The 23,470-nt window shown below is 40.6% G+C and overlaps 1 protein-coding gene and 1 pseudogene across 1 annotated transcript; both read left to right on the top strand.

The window, feature by feature from the left end:
• The first annotated feature begins 6,283 nt into the window (after positions 1-6,283).
• On the top strand, positions 6,284-20,421 carry LOC140561949 (uncharacterized; annotated as a pseudogene).
• Positions 20,422-21,573: 1,152 nt separating this feature from the next.
• Positions 21,574-23,174, top strand: LOC140562209 (THAP domain-containing protein 1-like). Its single transcript, XM_072687663.1, has 2 exons — positions 21,574-21,880; positions 22,992-23,174. The coding sequence occupies exons 1-2, from the start codon at positions 21,590-21,592 to the stop codon at positions 23,172-23,174; spliced, it is 474 nt and encodes a 157-aa protein (XP_072543764.1). The 5' UTR covers positions 21,574-21,589.
• The last annotated feature ends 296 nt before the right edge of the window (positions 23,175-23,470 follow it).

Raw genomic sequence — 23,470 nt, 5'->3', positions numbered from 1 at the left:
TCCTGCAAAACCAAACTATTGCCTGGAAACCGTTCAAGCAGTTCTCAAAAGCAAACAATGTTGTCAGATCAGACCCTGTTTAGCAGTTGTAGTATAAAGTATTTCTCATTCTGATGCGATTTAAGACACAATCAATAGTGGAAAGGCTGAATTTAGAAGGCTGTTGATGCCTTCAAAATTCACATGGTCTCCATAGATTTTCTGCTGCACTTCATGCAGTTTCATTGCGTTGTTCTGACAGACCATATCAACAATGATGTGACAGTCATGCAATTCTACAAAATATGTACAGTACTAGGCCTACATAGGCCTTATAAAAAAATAAAACACCTTTTTACAGAACTGTACTGAGTTATACTGTAAACATGTAGATAATGGAAAAAACAAGACCTGTTCTCCTCTCTGAATCTCCGGACTACAGCTGACAAAGTCAGCCTACTTAGGGTGGGCTGAAGTCCCACTTCCCTCATTGTCAAACTGTGGACAAGAACATGGTCTATGACAGTTGCCTGTATTTGATCTGGGAATAATCTACAGGGTGGGCCATTTATATGGATACACCTAAATAAAATGGGAATGGTTGGTGATATTAACTTCCTGTTTGTGGCACATTAGAAGCTTGTAAATAACTCATGAAAGTTACGTTAAAACCAAGCACACCATTGTTTTTCTTGTGAAATTCACAATAAGTTTGATGTGTCACATGACCCTCTTCCCATTGAAAAAACTAAAGTTGGATCCAAAATGGCTGACTTCAAAATGGCTGCCATGGTCACCACCCATCTTGAAAAGTTTTCCCCCTCTCATATACTAATGTTCCACAAACAGGAAGTTAATATCACCAACCATTCACATTTTATTTAGGTGTATCCATATAAATGGCCCACCCTGTATCCATAGTGAACTTCAACCACTTGTACTGCTCCTTGTACTGGCTTATACTGGCCTGTTCACATCGTTTCCCACATATGTGATCAAATCTGGAGACAACTGTGCTTTAATTGAGTTTCACTTTGCTGCCTGTGCTTACCAGTATGCAACCCCTGTGTATCACAGTGCACTGTGTGTTTAGTGGGTGAAAAGATGTTTGCAAGTTCTAGTATCTAACTAGGTAAGAAGTGCTTAGGGACCATTTCAATAAATGGGTTCAGGGAGCTGAACATTTGGTTCAGACAACAGAGTCCACCCAGTCATTAGGCAGGTAGCACTGAAAATTCTAATAGCCACACACAGATACAGTAAACTCAATACATGCTCACCTCACCTGTGCTTTCCTTGCAGTACTGAAAACTGCAGCCAAGAAAAATGTTCCTTTAATTCCGACTCTTTAATCCAAAACTTAATATCAAACATCTGCCTCCACCTGTTGTTGTTATGCAGCTCTGAATCAGAGAATTTGCATTTTTGGCTTCCACCCTGCCCCTTTCACTGCAGTACAAGACAAATTGCACTAGGAGTTCCTCCTTTTTATAAGCTGAGAGATACAGAAGCAGCATCTGAAGGTAAATGGATTCATGCTGTTGGAGCCAAACTCAGACCACAACATCTGTGGTTTATCAGATCTGGTTACGTTTTTCCAGTTCTTTTAGCCGTCCAGTGTTGGCAAGTCTGGACTGAGCCACTGCAGCCTCAGCTGTCTGGTCTTGGCTGACAGAAGTGGAACCCAACATGATCTTCTGATGCCTTCACAAATCTTCACGAAGAGACTGTGTTTAAAATCGTTTGAACAAATTGCTGCCGTTTGTCTGCAGCAGTCTGAAGTGACTTAAGTAACATTAAGCAGGTGATTAATCCTGCCCGTATGATGGCCGATGCTGTAATTTGCTCTGGTTCCATACCAGTGAGGCGCAGCGCTGAGGCTTACGGCAGACCTACAGCGTAGAACCACGGTATGTCCAAGTGCTGTTAAGAAAGTCAAGTGAGATTTGAGGGCAAGCCAGGTCTAATAGGTGGAGATGGTGTCCACCCCTTATTTTCCTGCAGCACAGCCCATAGTTAGTCAGCAGAGAATGGCTATAAGCTGCTGGCAATCCAGAGCTGGGACCAGGCCGCAAAACGACCGTCTGCAAGCTGCTTTGAGGGGTCACCTAGGTTCAAGAGTAAGAAAACGCTTGTGCCCTGACTTAAATACAGTCATTGTGAAATTATAAGTGATCCGAAATTCAATGTTTTTTGTCTTACTGAAACTGACCTGATCATCATTTGTAATTAACATGAAGCCTTTAGAATGGCCTCCCCAAAATCCTGACCAAATCCATATCGAAAATATGTGGACTGTGCTAAAAAGTTGGATTTAGGTAAACTACTAACTCTGCCAAGAAGAGTGGTTGAATACACTGTGTTAAAGCATCTGGTCAAAGTGTGACATGATAAGGGACATGTAACCAAATATTCTGTGTGCTGGATGCATAGTTTTGATGCTATCAAATGTTTTTGATTAAAAAATTGTTTTTTTATTTAAATTGTGTTTTTGGCTCCTAATAAAGGTGTATAGTGTAACCGTCACTAAAAACAATTTGCGAATGCAGACCACGCTAGCTGAGGCAAGAAGGAGAACTTGAGAAATTTGGGCTGGAGTTCTGGGGGGCTTCGAGCTGATGGGACCCAAAGCCGGACCCCCCTTGCCAGGTAGAGGTTGAGTATGATTGGATGATCAGGAGGAGCAGGGGCGGTGGTGGGGTGCAAGTGTTCGTCACGAGAACGAGAAGGGAGAGGAACGGTTTAATAATGTGTAATAACTTTCAGTTATTACATAACTCCATTTCAAAGCAATTGAAAGAGAAAGCCCACTATTGCCTTGACATTCACATCCATTATAAGTCTATGTAAACTTCTGACCACAGCTCTATTTCATAAAGAGCAAAATCTGCTTAATGTTTGTAAATGTTTTCTCAGATGGAACAATTTGCTCAGCTTCATCAATTTACCCTGAGTCACAAGTCTATAGTTATAGGCACACTGCTAACATTTCAATGGTCACACCTCCTCAATGTTTGTTTTATGCATTAGGTTTATTAGGTTTAGGTGGACTTTAGTAAAAGTCCGGCTCATCCTCCACCCCACTCTCCTAATCCAGACGAAAGTGAATCTGAATGAATCTGGATGAAAGTGGATTTGGGCAACAATAAATCAGTACTTCAAACAAGCTCATACTAAAGTTAGGAGAGTCGTGTTTCTGACAGACAGGATTTTTTATGGTTTGGTCTCTGAACATTAAGAATAACAAGAGACATATACAAAGAATAACCAAGAATATGGAACTGATCCTTTTCATCATTATAAAATTATTAAATTGAGCAGATCGCCGGATGTAAGGAAGGAAAAAGAAATGCTTGGAAGAAAGTGGAGAATATTTAGATAAAGATGTTTTTTTACATCTCTGAAACAGCAGAACAGAAAACGTAGAGATGACTGAAAGATCTGAGAGCAAACACAAAGAACTGACCCAGATTCAGGGAGCTCTCAAAGAATACTAGGAAAAAATTCACAGCAATGAACACTTTTTACAGTCACCAGGAGACACAGAAAAATTGAAAAGCTTTATAGTGGGATAAAAGGCCATCTGTTGGTGTGTGTTTTGTACCTCATTGTGTGAAGTCAGGACGGATGGGTTCTGCACTGTGTCTACAGTAAAATGCCTCTACAGAGAGTGGAGAGGTTAAAATGTTGTATGATGACCTGATCAAACAAAACAAGAGCAATGACGAGTCTGAAACAGGAATCAGTCTAGACACAAGCAGATTGAGAGACAGAGATTAACCAGCTTAACATTTCTTGAGTGAATGATTTAAAAGTGTGCACGGTGTACACCCTGCAGGCAAACTGGACTTTGTATTAGATTGTTTTTCATTTTTAAAATAATGCAGGTAGAGACTGTATGGAGGCCACATAAGCATAAAACTCTCTGTGCTACTTGCACAGTTTACGCTACTTCTCACCCATGGTATACGTTACTACGGTGGTAGCTTGGATGGTATGAAAAAAGGATATTGGATATTGTTTAGAATTGAGATATTAAGCCATGAAAGTTTGAAAATGCATATGACTGCAGTATGATAATAAGAACAGTATGTCCAATGACAACATGATACAGTACTTAATACTACAATACAGGAAAGACCAAAGAACTGGTGGTGGATTTCCGCAGGTGCAGACACCTCCCTCCATCAGTGAACATCCAGGGTATGAACATCGAGAGTGTGGACTCTTATAAATACCTGGGTGTTCATCTGAACAACAAACTGGACTGGTCAGTCAACACTGCTGCACTCTTCAAGAAAGGCCAGAGCAGACTCTAGGAGTCTGAGGAGATTGAGGTCCTTTGGGGTGCAGGGAGCACTCCTGAGGACTTTCTTCGACACAGTGGTGGCATCTGCCATCTTTTATGGAGTGGTCTGCTGGGGCAGTAGCATCTCAACGGCAGATAAGAAGAGACTGGACAAACTCATAAAGAGGGCCGGCTCTGTCCTGGGGCACTTAGACCCAGTGCAGGTGGTAGAAGACAGGATGGCATCCATGCATGAGACCCCAAAGCATGAAGGAAGGACCTGCTATATCGCTCCTTCACACACTTGGGGTGAAGCAGCCTATCACTAAGGGAGGTGCCCAGAGCTGCCAGCACTGGGCAGGACCTGCGATATCGCTCCTTCACACACTTGGGGTGAAGCAGCCTATCACTAAGGGAGGTGCCCAGAGCTGCCAGCACTGGGCAGGACCTGCGATATCGCTCCTTCACACACTTGGGGTGAAGCAGCCTATCACTAAAGGAGGACTGGGAGTGGGAGTATTTAAGGAGCTCCACTACGGCCATTCGAGGCCATGAATTGAATCTCCAGGAATCTCCTTGACGCTCCGTGATTCCTCACGTGTTTGTGTCGTGTTCAGGTTGGCAAGAGTTCTGTTTGTAGTATTCTCAGTGTTATTCTAGAGGCAAGCTAGGTACGTTCGCTTCCTACTCATGTTCCTAGGCGACCCCAATTCTAGGCAGTCTCTGCTAGACCAGGTTAGGTTGGCCTCGTTTTCTAGTCAGGCAGCTGGCTCCCCAGCTACCTCCATTGGTACACAGAGCTTGGCTCTGCCCTGAGTTTATATCTGCCCTTTATGCCCAAACTCGGCTTGAGGCTTTATGTTTAGTCCCCCTTTTAGTTCACCCCCTCGTTATTCACCCGTTCAGCTCCGAAGCTTTTTCCAGTCCCAGGTTTGTTGTGTTCGCCCTTTTGGTTGCCATGTTTGTTTTGTGTTCACTATTTTGCCACCCCTGGCTGCATTTAGCTTTTCGGTTCCTGTTGTTTTTTGGCTTTGTAAATGTTCTTGCTTCGATTCCATCTCTGCAAGTGTTCATCGATTCTTGTCTGGCTGTACACACCATGACATCTAGGACATCACACCAAATTAATAACCCTATAGCCCTTTAGCCTCAGTCATTCACTTTGAGATTATAAGGCCTGATTACTTGCCAAAATGGACACTGCTTCTTCAACAAAACTAAAAGTAATTTTATCTTTCAGTTTTGTGGATTGAAGTAAATATGCTTAGATTTATAATAAAACTGCCTGTGCCTTAGTTAAACTGTCTGCCCATACAAAAACATGACATATAGCCATGCACATATATTTTGTAAGATTTGCTGTTAAGGATTTGCTAGATTTGATTCTACATGAAAAAGCCCACAGTGACAATGTGAAAGCAGGCTTTTAGACATTTGTGATAACTGACTTAAAATGTAAATTTATATCTGCACTGTAACACTTAACAATACGGTTTCTTAATTAATCCTTATGTGCCTCTAAGTAAAAGAGTGTTACCATCATAGTTCTTCATTAATTACTCCTCACTACAATAACCTTCTATGTTGACTATGTCTTCAGTTATTGTAGTAACAATACATTTAGAGCTTATTTAACTAATAGCTTACTAACTTAATAGTATTTAATCAAGCATTAACATGTCAGTTATTCAATAATTCAATTAATTACACCATATAATGATAATTATAAGTAACTAATTGTGGATCATCATACAAAGTTGAAGTTATGATATCCATACAACTTTTGCATATTTAACAGTATATTACTGTCCACAAAATTACTGCAACAGCCTGTAATTTCTGTACAGAATAAAGGTAACACTTGATGTTGCGACTTTTTGATGTCTGGAAAAGCGAGTAATTTAATCATGCATTTCTCCTGACCATGGAATAAATTTATTAAGTGTTATTATTATGGCAGAATAAAAAAAAAGAAGAAAAATACACTACATTATATTTCCATTCCATTTATATACCTTTCCATTACTGTTGGTTGATAAGTTGTTGAGTGATTGAGGCAGTAAAGAAGAGGCTGTGCATGTGTCAACGTTTAGGTGGGGGTGTCCTGACTTTGTGGGTGTGGGCATGTATCTAAAAAATTCTTCTAGGATTAATAAAGCTTTCTTCGAGGAAAAACATCAAGGACAGACTGACATTTTGCAAGACGTACAGGAACTGGACTGCAGTAGTAAAGTTATTTTCCTCAAACTGTTTGGGACATCTGGAAAAATAAAAAAGTGAGTGCTACCATGAAAATATAAAGCATAAGAAATATAATATCAACTTTAACTTTTAACTTTTACAACTGCTTTTGTACCCAAGAGTAAATAAATATAATATGCATAATAATACTTTTTACATTAAACAGATTCTAAGGGCGTGAGACTGACAGGAGCTCTAATAAATGTGGTAATTACATATTTTGTTAAGAGTTGTGGGGTCATATAATATATTTTATTATTAAAGCTGGACTGTAATGCATGGGAGCGCTATGTGCATGCTTTATATTGCACATTTATAGTGCACATTTTATATTTTTCACTAAAATGTCAATAAAACATTAAATATCAAATCTATGATCAACCATATTCCTCTGTGTACAGGACAGTGAGTTCTGATAAACCATGTGATGTTTTTCTAACAAGACTAAAGGAAGTGGTTTATTAGGCTTTTGCTTTTTCAACGTCTTGCAGTTGGTGCCATCAGGGCCACAATAAAGTGTGCTGCCCATACTGCAACAATCTGCTTACTATTTTAGTGACATAGTAAATACCCTAACTGACCTTTCAGGTCCACCTCCTGCAGGTTTCACTTTCATTCTGAATCACCTCAGCTAATGAAGTACTTCTGATGACAGTAATTAAAGGATCAGGTGGAGTTGATTAAGGGTATATTTAAAGTATGCAGAACGGTAACGATTGGTGTTGGTAACCACTGCTCTAAATCCATGTGATGTTTTTGTGTGTCCACTATCTATAATCTAATGAAAGCAGAAATTCATGCACAAAACATTTTGCATAACCTTATATGGGTTCATTCTTAGCTCCAGGTTATACAGCAGATTTCATTGGCTGGATCACCACTTCCCTTTAATGCTCATGCTGCTATCGCATGTGTTATTCTCAAGCTTCCTTTCAGTGAACAAAGATGTCCCTCTGAGTAGGAATATTTGACAACACAGGTATGTTAAATTCATTTATATGCTCAATGATAATCTAGCTGAGTTTGATTAATGAACATATTACTGCAGATCTAATAACATTTGATTATTATTATTATTATTAGTAGTAGTTGTAGCAATTGTAGTAGTACTAGTAGTAGTAGCAGTAGTGTTATTACGTAATAATAAAGTATTATAGTGAATAAAGTTAAACTTAATTATTAGAAAAATTAGAATATAGGAGAAATATTTTATGGAATAAAAATAAAATTGTTAATTTCTCTCAAACACAAACCTAGAAATACTAAAACCAGAGAAACTGATCTCCCAAGTTTGTTGTGTTTGCCACTTGATTTGTCACCTTCTGTTTACATTCAAGTTTTGACCAGTAGATTGCTGCATCCTGTTTTGTACACCCTTAACCCAAATAAACACCTTGCTTAGTTCCATCTCTGCAAGTGTTCATTCCATCTTGTCTGGCCGTACACGCCATGACACGCAGTGGCAGCATGTATAATGTGAATAAAATGGCAAGTAAGTAAATGAGAAAGAGGATAAACTAATATATTCAGGTCAGAACAGGAAGCTTGCCATACTCTAGATGTGAATTGTTGACCCCAATCTGATGCAGTATTTTCTGGAAAACAATAGAACTCTTACTAATCTTACTATCACCTTACTGAACAATGCTTCTGCAGTTTACAAAGCTGTAGGTGACTTACTGTAGGTGCAACCTGGGGTGCTGGGTAATGGAAAAATCCACCACCAGGTTTCACATTGTCTGCAGTATGTATTTACATCCCTCTGTACTGAAGACCAGTATGCAAAGTCCAGTATAAGAACTGCTTGTCAAGATCTGGTTGGGTTAGGAAGTTATTGCTTGCTTAAGATCCTCAATTGTCCTCTGGCAATCTTCATTCCACACCCTGCTTTTTTAATGAATTAAAAACTACAGCAAACCATGGTATTAACATATGATATCAGCCTGCCACACCCAGAAACTTCTGGACTTCCTTGACTGAAGTTGGTCTGGGGACATTCTGAATGATTTACACTTTGCTGGGCTCTGTTTAATAACTTCAGTAGATACTATATGGCCTATGAAAGTAAGAGTGATGTAGAAGATATAAAGTTAAACAAGAATCATGCAGGCATCTAAACAATTCTAGGTGACTGAAATGCTGATTTACAGATGGGGAAAAAAACAACAATGTCATCAATGAAGATAAAACAACAGCAACCAATCAGTTGGGTGAGAACTGCTTCCTAAATGTTGGAAGAGTACAGCAGTGTTTTTAGACCAAATGGCATCACTGTAAACTCGAACAGCCCACAGCAGGTAACAAATGCTGTTTTCTCAATGCTGTCTGGCTCTATCCCAGTTGCCTATAGCCACTCATCAAGTCCAGTGTGCTGAAAACACAAGCTCCATTCAGGGACTCAAGGATGTCTTGGTTTGTGGCACTGGATGCCCATTCAGATGTGTGTTCGCATTGAGCTTTCTATAGTCAATACATAATCAGGTGCCACTGCCCTTTTTGGCAGAAGGACCACTGATAAAGCCCACAGAGAGACTGAGGGATGGACAATACCTTGTGCTAACATGTGGTCAACTTCCTTCTTTATGATTTGTTGTTTTCCAGAGAAGGGCACTGTCTTACAGGCACATCATTAATAGTGGAAATTTGATGTGCTAACACAGTGGTGTGATCAAGTCAAGTGGTGCAGACTTGAGGAATGATCTGCAGTCCTTGATTTTTTGGACAGAGTGCAGGATTTCAAACTTGAATAAAAAATGAATATGGTCGGGTTGCATGTTGGACTGTTGCGCTTCGACTTTCATGGCCTCTTAAGAAGAATCTGCTTCCTGCACTTGAACTACACATGTGGACAAAATTTTTGGTACCCCTCGGTTAATGAAAGAAAAACCCACATGTTCACAGAAATAACTTGAATCTGACAAAAGTAAAGATAAACAGAAACTCTATGAAAATATACAAATGAAAGTCAGACATTGCTTTTTAACCATGCTTCAACAGAATTATTAAAATAAAATAAACTTATAAAACAGGCCTAGACAAAAATGATGGTACCCTTAACTTTATATTTTGTTGCACAATCTTTTGAGGCAATTACTGCAATCAAATGATTCCTGTAACTGTCAAAGAGACTTCTGCACCTCTCAGTCGGTATTTTGGCTCACTTCTCATGAGCAAACTGCTCCAGTTGTCTCAGGTTTGAAGGGTGCCTTTTTCAGACGGCATGTTTCAGCTCCTTCCAAATATGCACATTAGGATTTAGGTCAGGGCTCATAGAAGGCCACTTCAGAATAGTCCAATGTTTTACTCTTAGCCATTCGTGGGTGTTTTTAGCTGTGTTCTAACACTGGGCAGCACATTTCTCTCTAGAATTCCTTGATAGTCTTGAGATTTCATTGTACCCTGCACAGCTTCACCCTGTGCCAGATGCAGCAAAGCAGCCCCAGAACATAACAGAGCCTCCTCCATGTTTCACAGTAGGGACAGTGCTTTTCTTGATATGCTTCATGCTCTTTATTTACCATTCATATTAACTGTCTCTTTATCACCAATTTTCCTCCTGCAGCCACATCAAGGGAGGTTGGCTACAGTCTCATGGATCTTAAATTTCTGAATAATATGTGCAACTGTAGTCACAGGAACATCAAACTGCTTGGGGACGGTTTTATAACCTTTACCTTTAACATGCTTGTCTATAATTTTCTTTCTAATCTCTTGAGACAACTCTTTCCTTCACTTCCTCTGGTTCATGTTGAGTGTGGTACACACCATGTCACTAAACAGCACAGTGACTACCTGTAGCCCTATATATAGCCCTATATATAGGCCCACTGACTGATTACTAGATTGTAGACACCTGTGATGCTAATTACTGAACACACTTTGATTTAACATATCCCTTTGGTCACATTATTTTCAGGGGTACCATCATTTTTGTCTGGGCCTGTTTAATGAGTTTACTTTTAAAAATTGTGGGTTTTTCTTTCATTTACAGAGGGGTACCAACAATTTTGTCCACGTGTGTATATCTGACCACTCTATGGGCAAAGGTGGTGGTGTAGCTTAAAACACCATCCTAAAGGTCTAAAAGGGCTTGCAAGAAAGTATCAGAGTCTATGTTACTTTTTCCTTTTCAGAAGCAAACAGTGAAGTCACAACCTTCTTTACTGACATACTGATAACTGATTATGATTCTTGTATTTCTCTGTGTAAGTCAGTGGTATCTTTATATTCTTTATGTTTTAGAACAACATAATAATTGTAGGATCAACAGTCACTCCTGTCAGAGGGGGCATTCCTGGAACACAGGTATTTGTTGGTATAAACTTATTTCAAGAGTAAGTCCTGCTTGAGGTGTCTGAAAAAAGATACGTTTTTCCGAACTTGTAGCAAATAATTACATCTACTTAAGTGATTTTTTTTAAATCTCAGACGAATCAAAAGCAAAACAAACATTTCCTCCTTACTAGCAAAAGCATTATAAGAGTTATAAGAATTCATCTAATACTCTTATGTAAAAATTTAAAATTCCCCTGGAGCTAATGAGAATCTTAATGTATAATAACAAAAAATAAGAAGAAGAATAGTTCTATGTAGAATTCTGTTCTGTTTATAATTATTATTATGTAGCAGCTCTTTCACTGCTACTTAGGGCTAAGAATATTGCCAGTTGTACTACAGTGGGAAAAAAAAGTATTTAGTCAGTCACCAAAAGTTCTCCCACTTAAAAAGATGAGAGAGGACTGTAATTGACATCATAGGTAGACTCCAACTATGAGAGACAAAATGAGAAAAAAAATTCAGAAAATCACATTGTCTGATTTTTAAAGAATTTATTTGCAAATAATGGTGGAAAATAAGTATTTGGTCACCTACAAACAAGCAAGATTTCTGGCTGTCACAGACCTGTAACTTCTTCTTTAAGAGGCTTCTCTGTCCTCCCCTCATTACCTGTATTAATGGCACCTGTTTGAACAGTTAACAGTATAAAAGACACCTGCCCACAACCTCAAACAGTCACACTCCAAACTCCACTATGGTAAAGACCAAAGAGCTGTCGAAGGACACCAGAAACAAAATTGTAGACCTGCACCAGGCTGGGAAGACTGAATCTGCAATAGGCAAGCAGCTTGGTGTGAAGAAATCTACTGTGGGAGCAATAATCAGAAAATGGGAGACCTACAAGACCACTGCTAATCTCCCTCGATCAGGGGCTCCACGCAAGATCTCAGCCCGTGGGGTCAAAATGATCACAAGAACGGTGAGCAAAAATCCCAGAACCACATGGGGGGACCTAGTGAATGACCTGCAGAAAGCTGGGACCAACGTTACAAAGGCTACCGTCAGTAACACACTACGCCGCCAGGGACTCAGATCTTGCAGTGCCAGACATGTTCCCCTGCTTAAGCCAGTACATATCCGGGTGCGTCTGAAGTTTGCATGAGAGCATTTGGATGTTCCAGAAGAGTATTAGGAGAATGTCTTATGGTCAGGTGAAACCAAAGTAGAACTGTTTGGTACAAACAGCGTTGTGTTTGGAGGAGAGTGAATGCTGAGCTGCATCCAAAGAACACCATACCAACTGTGAAGCATGGGGGTGGCAACATCATGCTTTGGGGCTGTTTCTCTACTACCTAGGGACTAGGACGACTGGTCCGTGTACATGAAAGAATGAATGGGGCCATGTATTGTGAGATTTTGAGTGCAAACCTCCTTCCATCAGCAAGGGCATTGAAGATGAAATGTGGCTGGGTCTTTCAGCATGACAATGATCCCAAGCACACTGCCAGGGCAACAAAGGAGTGGCTTCGTAAGAAGCATTTCAAGGTCCTGGAGTGGCCTAGCCAGTCTCCAGATCTCAACCCCATAGAAAACCTTTGAAGGGTGTTGAAAGTCCGTGTTGCCGCCGACAGCCCTAAAACATCACTGTTCTAGAGGAGATCTGCATGGAGGAATGGGCCAACATACCAGCAACTGTGTGTGCCAACCTTGTGAAGACTTACAGAAAACGTTTGTCATTGCCAACAAAGGATATATAACAAAGTAATGAGATGAACTTTTGTTTTTGACCAAATACTTATTTTCCACCATTATTTGCAAATAAATTCTTTAAAAATCAGACAATGTGATTTTCTGAATTTTTTTTTTCTCATTTTGTCTCTTTTGTCTACCTATGATGTCAATTACAGGCCTCTCTCATCTTTTAAGTGGGAGAACTTGCACAATTGGTGACTGACTAAATACTTTTTTCCCCCACTGTATGTACTGTAGGTGATGTGGGCAGGAGAACACTTTTGAGAACGGTATAATGCTGTGTAACCCAAATCATATCAGTGGTAAAATCCTATAGCATTACACCACCACTTCAGTCCCCATGCTTCTTTTCCTTCTAGTATGATGCTGCTTTAATATGTCTGAGCCTATTGGATAATATACAATTTTTTCACAGGACACTGACCATCGAGACATTTGTGTCAACTTTTAACACATCAACATTATGGATCAGAGGTGAGTATACAAAGAAAAAAGATATTTAAAATGTGTGCTCTAGCAGTTAAACAAAGTGATTTTTCAGTGCATTTCAGCTCACCTTTCCTATTAAGAACTGTCTTATTTGGGGCACATTAGATTTTTGCACTTCTAAATAAAACAAGACAGCAGTTGTAGCTCAGGACAGATAGAGGATAAATATTCTAGTGAATGCTTAAAAGTTCACTCTAAAATACCATTTTTGAAACAATGTAAGCACAGTTTTAATTCACATTGATTGTATTGTATTGAATTTGGCAGATCACAAGAGAAGTCTTGGACAGTAGATGATTTAACACGGAAGAGTGAGTTAATCAGTGAAGGCAAACCAGCTCTGTATAGTCTGCTCACCACCAAAAGTAATCTAGATGAAAGTGGCAAGATCAGGAAATGGACATTTGGTCAGCGAGAAATCAGTTCTCAAAACAAGATCATACTGATGGTGGGAGAAACTGGAACAGGCAAGACCACTCTGATCAACGCCATCGTGAACTACATACTGGGAGTGAAGTTTGAGGATCATGTGTGGTTTAAGATCACAGCTCAACCTCAAACAGAAAATCAGTCACAATCTCAAACAACTGAAATCACAGTCTATGAGGTCTTTGTCCAGGACAATTCGATCTCTGTTACCATCATCGACACTCCAGGATATGGAGACACCAGGGGATTAGAGCATGACAAGGAGATCGCTGAAAACCTGTGGAAGCTGTTTAAGAGTGAGACTGGAGTGAAAGAAATAGATGCAGTGTGTTTGGTAGTGAAGGCATCTGAGAATCGTCTCTCGGACAGACAGCTGTACATTTTTGATGCAGTTCTGTCTCTGTTTGGTAAAGACATAGAGGAGAACATTGTGATTTGTGCAACACACTCAGATGGAGGACCCCCCACTGACGCCATTAATGCCATCAAGAAAGCCAACATTCCCTGTAGGAAAGAAAATGGAGCTGATCCAGTTCATTTCTTATTCAATAATCGTCAGACTGAGCAGAGGACCACAAAATATGAAACAGTGTTTCGAAACGCCTGGGAGCTCACAGAGGATAGTCTGAAGGAGTTCTTTATATCTCTGGAAAATCAGAACAGAAAAAGCTTAGAGACGACTGAAAGAGTTCTGACAGAACAAATTCAGCTCAGATCCTGTGTTTCTAATCTGTGTGAACGTATTGAGTTAAAGGAGAGTAAACATGAGGAACTGGTTCAGATTCAGAAAGTCCTCAAAGAAAACCAGAAAAAAAATTCAAAGGAATGAAAACTTCTCTTTTAAAGTCACCAGAAAACACAAGGAAAAAGTTCCCATTGAAAACTCTTCATGGAGAAACAGAATGGCAAGCTGCTGCTCTGTCTGTGAAGAGAACTGTCATGAGTACAACTGCTGGTGTGCCATCAATTCTGGGTGGTGTGAGGTCATGAAAGATGGGTTCTGCACTGTGTGTTCAGGGAAGTGTCACCACAGTAAACATGTCAGAGAAAACAAGAAATACATTATCAGGAGTGAAGAATTTAAAATGAAGTTCACTGATCTGATAAAACAGTACGGGAGCACAGATGAGTCTGCAGCAGGAATCAGTCTAGACTCAGACAAGTTTGAGAACGTCAGAAAGGAGCTTGAAAACGACATGAAGCAGACAGAGGAGAAGATCAGCATTGAGTCCAGACTGACAGCAGAGCTGAAGAAGATTGAAGAAGAAAAGGCCAGACTGGTGGAGGAGACCTACACCACCATCATGAAACTGTCTGAGATCGCCTTAAAACCAGACTCTGCCTTCATTATTGAGTCTCTGGACTTCCTGATCCCTCGAGCTGAGGAAGCTGGACATCCTGACTGGGTTCAGAAACTGAAAGAGCTGAGAGAAATCGAACCTGAAGTACAGGAACGAGCTTATTCTGTACAGAGATACTTCAGAGCTGGATGTAACAAAGTGACCAGTTTTTTTTCCAGTAAGTAATAATAGTAAGCATCAAGCAATGATACAAATTTTTCACCCATCCAAAACAGCTGAATAACAATTAGTACAATGCTTTACTGTTCTTACTGTATATTGATATAAAACATATTAATCATATTAACTTTTGAATTAGAGTTTAATTAAATGTAAATGAGTTAATTAATGAATTAAGTGAAATGTCTAGTGAACAACAATGAATACATATTGAGTTTTCTGCATTAACAAGATTACGGAGTTATTTGTGGCTTGAATTTAGAGGACTGTCAGTTACTGTGCTTTAGCTTATGATGATTTCTTTTGAAATAAAAATACAACTGAAAAACTATTACTGGGAAGAGCCATTCAAGCCCTTTAATGAGTCTATATATGAACTATGCAAGGGTACAGATGGCTGAGTACAGTATAAAAACAGATGTATGATGTCTATATTTTATACTTTAAGTCTCTGGAGAGCTCTTCTGCCTGTAAAATAAACTAATCACAAACTAATAACACATTATGTTGTAATTTCTTTGATGTCTATTATATCTATAATGTATTTACAGTTTGGATGTTGACATCGTTTTCAAAGTGCACACTTGTAACACAAGTATTTAAAGCATGCTGCTTTCAGAATCTTTTCAACAGTGATGTAAAGGTTTAAGTAGGTAAATGAAGTAGGTAAATGATGCATACAAAAATTTTATTTGTTATTATTATGTCTTGGTAAATAATCAAATGCCTGTAAACAACAATAATTGGTTTTCATGTGTTCTTAGGTTGTTGATTTCTTGTCTTCTTACTAATTACTGATTGTGTAAAGCTGCTTTGTGACAACACCAGTTGTAAAGCGTGCTATACTGTCATGATCCACTCGGTCTGACAATGACGGGAGAACACTCGCAGGGGATGGACCGAAGCGAGGAGTTTATTGATAACAATAAACCGAAAACAAAACAGAAATGCAGCAATGATTACAAGGGATAAGAAGTAACAAAACCGTGACAAACAATACTGGGCAAAACAAAAGAACACACCTGGGGTGTGAACACAGACTTGAGAGCGTCAGGAGTCAGACACCAAACCTAGACAACTGATCCAGTCCGACAATGAGGAGAGCTAACTGCTGAAACAAGCTGAGCTCCAACTCCTGGAGCTCCTGGACCCCAGCTTGCTGAACCTAAGAAGCCTGGCGAGAGATCGCCGCAGACCTGCAGTAGCTCCCTAATGGACCCTGAGACGAGAGCAGCCTAGCTAGTTAGCTTTCCCTGCTAAGCTAGCTAGGTTCAAAGAGTCCTCTGTACAAGGATGGACTCTACAGACCAGACCGGTGAATACTGAGTCTATACCATTAACTGAACAACCTGGGTGCATGTGGTGCACTAAGGGTAATCCTCGGCAACCAGCAGCTGGCCCTAGCCCTACTTAAATACACCAGCCCACAGGTGTAACACATTAACCAAACAAAGAATAGTCACATGACAAACATAATCAGAAACCAAAATGGCGACGAGGGGTGTCAACCCAAAAGTCCCTATCAACTTAAAAGTCCTTCATTTGACTAAATATGAAGTGATGGCACGGCGGCGCGGGCGTGACAGTACAACCCCCCCTCCCCCGAGGCGGCCAGATGGGTCTCCCGACGGGGACGCCCTAGGCGCCGAACCAAAACCAGTGTCCCTGAACTTCCCGCGGAGGGTCTTATCTGGTCCGACGAGGCTGTCGGACCCCTCTCCGGACGCGAGGATCTCCCACGAATGGGGGTTTGTGACTTCCTGGGATGTCCGCGAGGCCTGGGAGCCGGCTTACTCGGGAACCTTTTGTGGAATTCCCGGACCAAAGTAGGGTCCAGGACATGATCGGCCGATTCCCAGGAGCGTTCCTCTGGACCGAACCCCTCCCAGTCGAGCAGGTATTGCAATCGAGATCACGCCTTCGAGAATCCAGCACTCATCGAACCATGTAGGTGGGGGTCCCCTCGATCTATACTGGTTCCAGAGGCATGTCCTACGGGGTGGCCTCATCCAGGGGTCCAGGTACCACAGGCTTGAGCTGAGACACATGGAAAACTGGGTGAATATGTGACTGTGGGGGCAGTCTGATTCGATATGCAACTTCGTTGATTCTTTTTTCTATTACATAAGGACCAGAGTACTTAACTTTTAGTTTGTGTGAAGGCAGACTCGTTCGGAGGTCCTTCGTGGCCAACCAGACCCGGTCACCTGGTTGGTATGTCGGAATCTCCCCTCTCTTCCGGTCCGCTTGGGCCTTGTAGCGTCGCAGGAGGCTCACCTGGATGACCCGATGCCGGAGAAGCATGAGCCCAACTGATGAGCTTCTCCCGGAAAGCCCCCGGGAGAGAGAACCGCCCCCACTCCGGCGTTGGAGGCATCCACTTCGACCACAAATGGCTTACGGGATCGGGGTGGCACAACAGCGGGGCCAACATGAATGCGCATTTGAGCGCCTGGAAGGAGTCCTCTGTGGCCGAGCTACCAAATGCAGAACATACAGTAGACACATACTACTGGGTACATACCACAGACTGTGTGTACAGTGTATTGCTTTAGTAAGCTATACGTGGTTGGTGTGGCGCAACAGATAACACCACTACCTGCCAGTGAGCTACCACACCATGTGGGAGACTGGGGTTCAATTCCCAGTCTGGGTGACTATGCTGCGCTACACCAATAAGAGTCCGTGGTCAAGACTCTCAACACTACATTGGCCCACCTGTGTAATACGAGTAACTTTGTAAGTCGCTCTGGATAAGAGCGTCAGTTAAATGCCATAAAAATGTAATTCATAACTTTCTACTTGAGGCCACTGAGGCAGCAAAGTCGCTGCAAATTAATAAAAAATGTCAAATACTGTGATGTTTTAGTACATTTTTAACTGACCGAACAAAACACACCGAAAAAGTGACTAAACATTAGCGCCAGCTCAATAACACAAATAATCTGACTCAAAAGACTAACTTTAAAGTCACAAATGTTGATAAACTGCTTCATAAGAACATGGCTAGTTTGCAAATACCCAGCGGATTACTTTTTCCCAAGTTCATGGGTAACAAGACCTATACTAGATGTGTACCTTTTACTTTTTGCATTTATAATTAACTAGCTAGCTACCTTTCTACAGACCGTCTGGATCAGGGCTGCTCAATCCTGGTCCTGGAGATCTACCACCTTGAAGAGTTCAGACCCAACACAGTCAAATCAAGTCAAGTCAGATTTATTTGTATAGCTTTTTATAACTGTTGTCACAAAGCAGCTTTACATAATTAGTAATTAATAAAAGACAGAGACAAAAAGAAGAAATAACGTAAAAAGACATGAAGGATTTAAGACCCCCAGTGAGCAGCCAACGTGAATGTGTATGTAAATGTAAATGCATATTAAGATTATTCAGATCTGGGTAGTTACTGAAAGCATGGCTGTTTATGAGCCTTACTTGTCCTCCTCATGCTCTTAGAGAGCTTTTGCTGTTTTGGGCTTGGACTAGTACTAGTACTAGTATACACTGGCAAGTCAGCCATAAATTAAACAGAACTAGTTGTGCACTGAAAGTTTGTGATTACCAGTCAACAACTCTGATCTCTTCTTGTACTTCTGCTTCTTCCCTTTTCTTGAATTTCTCAACTCGCCTCGCCTGACCGGTGTTTGTAGGCTACATGTTCCTGCAAGCAGGAGCGATTTATTCCTAAAGTTAAGCAGCTAATATTTTAATGAGCACTGATTGATATTCCTGATTTACAGCCGGATAACACCACTAAAGCAAGCCATGCCCGATACATGGCTATACACACTACACAACTACAATAAGGAGCACTAGCAGAGGTTTGTGATTGTCCAGCCCTGCTTGTACAGTCAAGTCAAGTCAAGCCAGATTTATTAGTATAGCGCTTTTTACAACTGTTGTCGTCACAAAGCAGCTTTAAATAATTAGTAATTAATAAAAGACAGAGACAAAAAGAAGAAATAACGTAAAAAGACACAGGATTTAAGACCCCCAGTGAGCAGCCAATGGCGACAGTGGCAAGGAGAACCTCCCTCAGAGCTGGAGGAAGAAACCTTGAGAGGAACCAAGACTCACAAGAGGGACCCGACCCGTCCTCCTCTGATCAGAACTATTTATTAATTATTGATAAAAATTACCAAACCAGATGCAGCAGATAGTTAATAGTGGTGATATTAATAGTGGCAGCAGCAGTGACAGCTGACTGTAATGTTCAGTTGAAGGCCTTCATCACCTGGATCAGGTGTTAGTGTTAGATTCAGGGTGGAGCTAAACTCTGCAGAGTGATAGATCTCCAGGAGCAGGATTGAGCAGCCCTGATCTAAATAGATAATAATTACTTAATGAACACAGATGTAATCTTACACTGAAATGGTAACAATACAGGTAGCAGTATCCTGTCACATTAGGGAAAAGTGGGGTGATTTGTGCTGGCCCCTGTTTGTAAGTAACCACAGAAAAACACATTTTTGAAGAGTCAGACAATTTACTAGTCCTGCAAAGAAGAGAGCCTCACTGCACGAGAGGTAAGCACATTTAATAAGATAAGATCAGATAAGATAATCCTTTATTAGTCCTATCTTATCTTATCTAATTAAATGTGCTTACCTCTCGTGCAGTGAGGCTCTCTTCTTTGCAGGACGAGTAAATTGTCTGACTCTTCAAAAATGTGTGGTCACATGACCATTTTTTCTCTTAATGTCAAAAAACATTACATTTATGTCTTTTAAAGTAACATTTCTATGATCAAGGGTTTTAATTGTTATGTCCGAACAGTTTCACACATGGTATAACGGTGCATGTATTTGTCACTGTACAGCAAAATGTGTCCTCTGCCTTTGACCCATCTGTGGTAGTGAACACACACACACACACACACACACACACACACACACTAGTGAACTAGGGGCAGTGAGTACACACACACACCCAGAGCGGTGGACAGAGAGGGTAAAGGGCCTTGGTCAAGGGCCCAACAGTGGCAGCTGGCCGAGCCCGGGAATCGAACCCAACACCCTGTTATCAATAGCCCGGTACTCCAAGCGCTGAGCCACCACTGCCCCCAGTGCTTTGGTAAACTACAATGAGTCTGTACAGCTAGCATGATGTTAGTGCAAAACTGCTGGATGATGCATTGTTTCCTAAATGGTGAGGTTGGGGTGATTTGTGCCACAGGGCCTGGGTTAAGTTGTGCCACTTATGATATTATTTTTTTGCAATTGTACAAACTGTGTCATTCTTAATTTTAGACCAAAAGAAATAGACCATCATGCCACAGAGTTAGAAGAGACATGGACAGAGCAGTGGAAGAGGTGGAGAAGGGGACGTCGATCAACGTTCAGGTGGCGAGGCAGATGAACGTATGCAGCATGTAGTAGGATCTGTGAAGAGTATTGTGGTCAATCTGGTCTTTATTTGAATTTTTCATTTTGTTCTGAACATGTGTTCATGTGGAGCTAGGCCTTGTTTAAGAAAATCGACCTTCAATGTGCTCATGTGGCACAATGTACTTTTGGCCTTTAAAATTGGCCTTTGATGTTGTCAAATAATGTTAAATAAATACATTGCACCACATCCTAAAGTATAGTCAAGTCAAGTGGGTTTTATTGTCATTTCAGCTACATACAGAGTTCACAGTGAAACGAAACAACGTTCCTCCAGGACCATGGTGCAACACAGACACAGTGCATACAGAACACAAGTGCAACACTATACAAGTGCAGACAGACAACACAAGACAGTACATACAAAGAGTAATAATAAACAAAGAATAATAAATATATGTACATATTTTAGTTGGAAGCATTACTGTCATTGCCTCACTTTAAGTAAAATCTGGCAAAACTAACCCCACTCTGTATATATATATATAGTGCAGTAATTACATTAATATAATGTAGTGATGTATATATATATATATTACTCTACAGTGTATATATGTATCAATATCAATTATGATTAATTAATGTATTTGTAATGTAGTTTTGTAAAAATTTTTTACAGTTAATATAGTTGTATATATATTGTACATATATTATTTTAGGGTGATTAGTGTAATAAATCCATGTAGCTACCTAATAATGTTACACTTCAGTGTATATATATATATATATATATATATATATATATATATATATATATATATATATATCAATTATGATCAATTAATGTATTTGTAATGTAGTTTTTTTTTTTACAGTTAATATAGATGTAAAGCTAAGCAGAATGTCTCAGTCACTTTTTACAGTTAAATGATCTTTTCACTTTTTAAATTTTAAATAAAATTAATAAATAAAATTAATTAATGTGGATGTATTGTCACACTAAGATACACTGAGGTAAAAAACAATTATTATAAAAACGTATTAAACTTGTCCATACACACACACACACACACACACACACAGCAATATATACACAATCGTATTTTTTATATATTAAAAATATATTACAATTATAAATGTATATATAAATTAAAATTTATATATTTTTAAGAAATCATCGTTGTGACTATCCTCACACACACACACACACACACACACACACACTGTGTGCAGGTGGTGGAGGTCAAAGCCCTGCAAACCCCCCGCTTCTCACCCTGTTTCTGAAGATGGTGAACCAGTGCTGCGTCCCCAGATGCGAGAGCAAAGCGAAGCGCAGCACCAAGCGCTTCCACAGGTTCCCTCGAGACGTGGAGATGTGCAGGCTGTGGCTGCTGCTCATGAACCATCGACTCTCCTCCACAGCAGCCGTGACCAGAGACAGCGTGAAGCACCTGCGAGTGTGCAGTGACCACTTCTCTCCGGAGGATTACAGAAGACTGTCCCTCAACAACGCCCTCAAGTCTTCTGCAGTGCCCTCAGTCTTCCCGTGGAGTCCACCCAGCAGCAGCCGAGCACAGGTGAACAAGCCTGAGTGTCAGGGGTCATCTTCTCCTGGTAAACATCTGCCACGTGTCCTGCTGCTGCTCCTGCTGCTGCTGCTGCTGGTGTCAGATGGTCTAAGCTGGTCTTGATGGTCAAGGTGGTTGACAAGATGTTGGCATGCCTGTGATCAGCATAGGATGGTGGTCAAGCTGGCTGGGTAGTCAGGCTGGTCAACCAGCATGGTCATGATAGTCAGGCTGAGACTAACATTGGGTCAGTGTCATTGGGAATTGACCACTAGAAATTCTCCTTTGGAGGTGCCCTTGGCTTTCTTCTCGAGCTCATCATGCTCAGGCTTTGGCAGGGGTGGGCCGTTCTGGTCCAGGTGGGACAGATTTCTGACTGATTTGTGCTTTTGCAGACCAACTGACCTGTTAATGGCTAGGTTTAAATGGTCAGTTAGAGCAGAGAAATCATTGATCATCATCAAACCGTGCCAGACTCTGGCCCCCGTTGACCACCCTTGGGCTTGGGAACACACCTCTAAGTGAATATTGCATTATTAGTATGGTATTTACCTCTTTGTCCAGAGACCTGGGAACAGATTCCCATTAATTCCCATTATTACCTGTTAATTCCCATAAAAAAATTTCCCAACTTCCCAGAATATCACAACCCTAATAGGGAATTAATGGGAATAAAATGAGAATATTCAAAGCTAAAGATGAGAAACTTGCATATAATTGGTAAAATATACCCATAATTATAATGTATTCCCATGGTACTCTGCTGTTGACAAAAGAAAAGGTATATTGATGATAGTGTATGATATAGTAACTTTAAATTGTCCAATATTTCCTATTAATTCCAATAAATTCCCACAATTTCCATGAAAACTTTACATTTTGGAATATTTCCCGAGCTAAAGTTCCCATGGAAAGATACTGATGTGATTGGAATAAATAGATAAGCTATGAAATATCACAGTCCCTCAGTTCATCAGTTCATCAGTTCCTGTAGAGCTTCTCAAAAACTGTGAAGATTCGATGTACACACAGCTAACCTCACTTAGACAGAATCTCCTTAGGCTATCGTAACTAACCAGGCTTCTTCTGCTTCACAGTGTTCTTCTATTTTCTCTCACAGGACCAGAACCTCAGCCTGAAAGATGAGCCAAGTCCAGCTCTTGGAGGATCTCAGCCAGATCACAAATTCTCAATCGATCTGCAGCGCTCAGCGCCGTCTTGCCCCGCCTTGGCTCGGAGGATGATGAGGAGTGAAGGAAGACGGCAGAAGGTGGTTACAGTTTTGATGATGATGATGATTTAGGAGGCTGGCAAAATAAGTTTAAGTGTAAAAACGTTCAGATTAAATTTTGAGTTTATCAATATCCAAACAACTGAAAACACCGACGCAGCAGTTCTATAGAAATTAAGCCAAAACTGTCCGCCATGGTGTCAAATTTGCACCCAGAGACTGCAAGAGGCGGAGCCAGACTCGCCTACTTATTTCGTAGACCTGCCCCTTTTCTCCTGTTTATTCGTAGTTAGTGTTTTACTGTAGCGTTCCCAGCTAACAAAGGGAAGGCCTGATCCTGGGGGGACAGTGGACGCAGTGGGCAGTGG

This window comes from Salminus brasiliensis, chromosome 9, assembly GCF_030463535.1.
Source record: "Salminus brasiliensis chromosome 9, fSalBra1.hap2, whole genome shotgun sequence".
NCBI lineage: Eukaryota > Metazoa > Chordata > Actinopteri > Characiformes > Bryconidae > Salminus > Salminus brasiliensis.
The sequence above is the reverse complement of the archived record's forward strand: the minus strand, read 5'-3'. Positions and strand labels throughout refer to the sequence as shown.

Coding starts and splice junctions, on each gene's coding strand:
- LOC140562209 (XM_072687663.1), top strand. CDS start 21,590: ATGGTGAACCAGTGCTGCGTCCCCAGATGCGAGAGCAAAGCGAAGCGC. Junction 21,881..22,991: donor CCAGCAGCAGCCGAGCACAG/GTGAACAAGCCT, acceptor TTTCTCTCACAG/GACCAGAACCTCAGCCTGAA.